Source organism: Microtus ochrogaster, chromosome 19 (genome assembly GCF_000317375.1).
Source record: "Microtus ochrogaster isolate Prairie Vole_2 chromosome 19, MicOch1.0, whole genome shotgun sequence".
In the NCBI taxonomy this organism is placed as follows: domain Eukaryota; kingdom Metazoa; phylum Chordata; class Mammalia; order Rodentia; family Cricetidae; genus Microtus; species Microtus ochrogaster.
In genome coordinates, this window is record NC_022021.1 from 6,852,828 (window position 1) to 6,857,418 (window position 4,591).

At 44.9% G+C, this 4,591-nt stretch overlaps 1 protein-coding gene across 2 annotated transcripts in view; it reads right to left on the reverse strand.

Moving 5' to 3' along the window:
- Window positions 1-2,732: 2,732 nt before the first annotated feature.
- Dmgdh (dimethylglycine dehydrogenase) overlaps window positions 2,733-4,591 on the reverse strand; it is a 72,142-nt gene continuing 70,283 nt past the window's right edge. For both annotated transcript variants that reach the window (XM_013349699.1, XM_005356488.2), the window contains exon 16: window positions 2,733-3,330. In XM_013349699.1, the coding sequence (XP_013205153.1) occupies window positions 3,085-3,330 (246 nt within the window). In that variant the 3' untranslated portion in view covers window positions 2,733-3,084. The remainder of the gene's footprint in view (window positions 3,331-4,591) is intronic.

The following is a 4,591-nucleotide window of genomic DNA, read 5'->3' on the forward strand; positions in this document are numbered from 1 at the left end:
CAGACCAAAGTCTATTTTGCCCAAAGGACACAGCTACACTAGGCACTTGGGGCAGGAGCCCATTCCTCTGGCTCGTCAAGGGCAGAATGGACTCAGCTGCCTTCTCAGACCCTGGTGCTGTGAACGGCCTTTGCTTTCACGGCTGCTCTTTTCTAACCCTCCTCGGCTTTCCTTCCTTCGGCTAACGTTCAGAATCTAGCCCACCTATTTAATACCCTCCACTGCAGACTTCGAAGTGTTAAAATGGTTTTTCTCCTGTCATTTCCCCATCAGTAGAAAAGAAAGATGCAAATTCCTTAGGACGTGAACATTAACAGCATAGTAACATCCATAAGTATCCTGAAAGAGAGAGATTCCCTCTCCTGTACCTGGGTCTCTTGTAGCCCAGGATGACCTTGAACTCCACATCCTCCAGCCTCAGCCCCAAGTGCTGGGGTTGCAGGTGTGTGCCACTAGGTGCAGCCATCATCAGTTCTTCAGAATGGTTTTCCTTACAGCTCTTCTACACATCTCTCCCTAGTGCTTTCAAATTTTTATACTTACTTATTTATTACTGGGAGGGCAGGTCACGTGTACCAAAGTGAGAGAGTAGAGGTCAGGGACAACATGTGGAAGTTGGCTCTCCCATTCCACCGTGTAAGTCCCAGGGAATGAGCTCAGGTTGTCAGGCTTGGCTGCAAGTCTCTCTATCTGTTGAGCCATCTCGCCAGCCCTCTCTCCACTGTTCAAGAATGCTGGCTGTTAGCTGTTCAGAGCTCACATCAGTCCTAGGCCCAATTCTCAGAAATCTCTCGGTCTATGATCCACATTCCAGAACTGGTTACACTTGGGTTTTCCCTCCACCCTGATGCCAAGGATCAAACCTAGGGCTTCATAGTGGTTGGAAAATACTCTGCCACACTGCTATGTCCCTGGCCCATTTTACTTTTGATTTTGAGACAGGATCTCACGAAGTTGCCCAGGCTGGCCTTGAACTTGGAAATCTCCTGCCTCATGCTTCCAGGAAATTGAAATTATAGGCCTGAGCTATAAAGCCCAGCTTCGCTTTTGAGCTCTTTTGGGTCACAGTGCTCATCTGAGAGCTGCTGACCAGCCATCAGGAGCTAAGTGCTTGGGGACCTTGTGGTCTCTGTCTCTCTGGGGCTCCCTTCTCAGAAGCTTTTGGCCTCTGTAGGCTTCATGGCTTCTTTTGCTATGTCTCTTATCGGCCCCAATTTTACATACTAACCAGCTTGTTCACTGTGAGACACTGCCCACATTCCCATGGGGAGAAATCTGCTTAACTCGCCTCTCTAAGGGCAAACTGGGCTGTGTAGCAATCAATTGCCTAGAACAAGGTCAGACCACTGACTGGTGGGGATAGGAGCACAGGGGTGACCTAACTCCTAATGGTACAACATGAACAGAAGAGGGAACTTGGGCAACTTCCTAGTGAACTTACAACGTAAGAGACAACCTCTTTTCGAGGCTTATGTCCTGTGCATTCCAATTTAATGTGGTTGTTTTGTTTGGGTGGCTGTGGTTTGTTTGGTTTCTATTGTTGTTGTTGTTTGGTTGGGGGCTTTAAAAACAGTGTCTTATTCTGTCGCCCAGGCTCTTCTAGAACTTGAGTTAATCCTCCTGTTTCAGGCTTTCAAGAGCTAGGATGACAGGCATGAGCTGCTGTTCCTCCATATCAATATTGTGCTTTCCACATCGCTTCTCTCTGTTGTATCTTTAGAATAAGAGGAATGTGAGCTCACTTGGCAAAATAGAGAGTAACTTTCCTGAGGCCATCCAGTAATGGAACCAGAGGATAGGAAGCCAGGTTCCCAACCCCGACACAGGTGCTTCCGCCAACCTCGCTGGGGAACTGGGCTCAAGCCTGGATAAAATCCCTGATAATCAGGAAGCATGTGTAAGCAACGGTCCCTCTTTATGTAAGAGGACATACTGAAAGGAATGATGGGAGAGACTTTTAGTATGTAATTTCTCGGATAAAACATTTAAAAATGTAAATTTGGTGTCATTTCAAAATTTGCAGGGTAAGAGCTCATTTTAGAGTCTGTTTTGATTACAGACTCTTAAAAGTCTTCAGGTCCAGTTTTCTTTGGTACCTAGGAAAAGTTCAAAACCACAGAGCAAATGTATATATGTGTAAATTAATCATGAATGATGTACCACCTTTAAAAGCCTTTTGATTTATTCCATCAGCTAAACTCTAATGATTTTTTTTTAAAAAAATATATCAAAGGACTATCTCTCGATTTTTCTCCCTTGCCATCTACAGCGCTACGGGTAATCCTGTCATTTCTTAGGCCTTTGCCGACCTGCGTGGTCAAATGCTTTGTGAAAAGCTGCTCAGAAGGAGGCCATGTGATGTCGGCTCACATTAATTCTCTCTCCAGGAGAGGCACTCAGTATTCAAACCGTGTTTGTGCTGGCATAATCTATTTAGTCTTCAGCTTCGCTTCTGGAGATTTACAAGCACGCTTTCTTGACAAGACTCTCCTCTCCGCAAGCCCTTTGCAAGCAAAGCCCGGGAAGAGAAATCACAATGTCCCTAAAGCCGCTTTCCATGGAAGCCATTAAGAAACCGGTATATATCTAAGAGGACTGCATAAAGATGTCCGTGACGACCAGAGAGTGAAGGCAGCTGCCCCCATCATAAACATGCTAGGAAAACTTAAAACTTCCACTTACGCACCTAAGGGAAAATTTCTCAAAAAGGCAAATCCATCCATGTCATTGCATCTTTTTATGTAGAAGGTAATTTATTCACTTGTTTTCGGCTTTCAGCCACATTCTGTGCTCCTGAAAGTACGAAGTCCTTTAATTCCATTAGAATCATGATTTCATATTAGCCAGCCCCTAATATTTCTCTGACTGGGTTTCATATACATCAGTTTGGGGTAATAAAAAGTGTCCATTAAATTCCTCATTTGAATGGACGACGCAAATCACTGATTCATCAAGCCACGGTGTTCAGAAAACAATTAAGAAAAAGCTTTTACTAAGATGATGGTCTAGATGTTGATGATTCTGAAATGAAGTCTTGGGAACCTTTATCCTGGTTGGAGCAGGACTCCAGAGCGGTCCTGTTAGCTACAACCCAGTTGGCGGGAACGGGCCCTTCTCAAGTTTTGTCTTTCTACCATCCTTCTGGAGTCTGGTCCTGGTAGGTTCGGTGAGTATCAGGGGTTCCTGTATGATGGTTGCTGGGTAATTTTTACCCAGCAGTTCAACTTCCACTTGCTGCCCCACTTCACTGAGCTCTATGGGGACATAAGCAAAAGCCAGGCTCTTCTGGATGCTGTAGCTGTAGCTTCCAGACGTTGTGTTGCCAACCACCTGAAAAAGAAGAACAGATGTCCTCAGCATGTCAGCATAATGGTCAGAGCATTGTGCTTCTCGTCTCCAGATGTTTCCTGAGCTAGAGAGTTGGCTCACAGTGGGGAGGAGGCTATTAGCATATATTCACAGTACAGAATACAATTCATCCTGAAATTTACACGTGTGTCCCATGTCCTTCCCCATCCCCCATCCTGCTGGTCCTTTTCTACTTTTATGTCTTACCTATAGATATTTTTCAATCTGTATTCCAGAGATGAAAGCAAACACGTAACCCTGTCTTTCTGAATCTGGTTTCTGTCACTTAACACAATGATCTCCAGTTCCACACATTCTTCTTTGTCCCTTGGGGCCACACTCGTTAACCCTCCCACCAGCAGTGTTCGAGGGCGTCTTTGCCTCTGACATCCTCACCAGCACTGTCTGCGGAGATCCCGTCTGGGGACGGCATTCAGCCTTGCCCATTAGAAGGCACCTAGGTAAGCTGTGATGTTAACAGTTGTTTTACCACGACTCCTAGACTCTGGAGAAGTGGGCAGGAGACCTGGCACCTACCTTCAAGAGCTTTCAGCTTAGGTGGGAGAAATAATAGAGCTAGAAGGAAATAGAACCAAAACGCCATGGCTTAAAACATGAAAAGCCTACTTTATAATCTGAAAACAGGTGGAATTAGGTTGGCAGAAATGGAGGGTTAAAGCTTCCAGAGGGAGGGAAGGCTACAACCAGCACATGATAGGTAAGTCAATAAAAATGTGTTTGGTATGATTGCACCCTACCTTAGTTGGCAATGGGCAAAGGAACAAGCCATCAAAAACAGGACATTTCTAGGTAACTGGGGTGTGAACAATACCGATCAAGCAATCAAAACCCAGGATTTGATAATAGGAACTATGGGAAAAAAATCATGCAATAAGCCTCTTTAGAAAATCAGAAGGCTAGTGCAAGCCAGATCTAAAGGAAAGGATGACAGAGAAATAAAAACAGAATGCAGGGCTGGAGATATGGCTCAGCAGCTGAGAGCACTTGCTTCTTGGTCCCAATACCCATGACCTGTGACAACTCCAGCTCCTGTCCCTGGCGTCCCCTCAGGCCCTTAGGCACTGCACACACATGGTACACACATGAGCAGGCAAACAGACACATAAAGTAAAAACCTCTCTTTGAAGAAATTAAAATTCAAAACCACTTGTTAAATCAAAACACTGCTTGGAACAAAGAATAGAAGACAACAAAACCAAAATAGGACATGTAAAGAAATGTA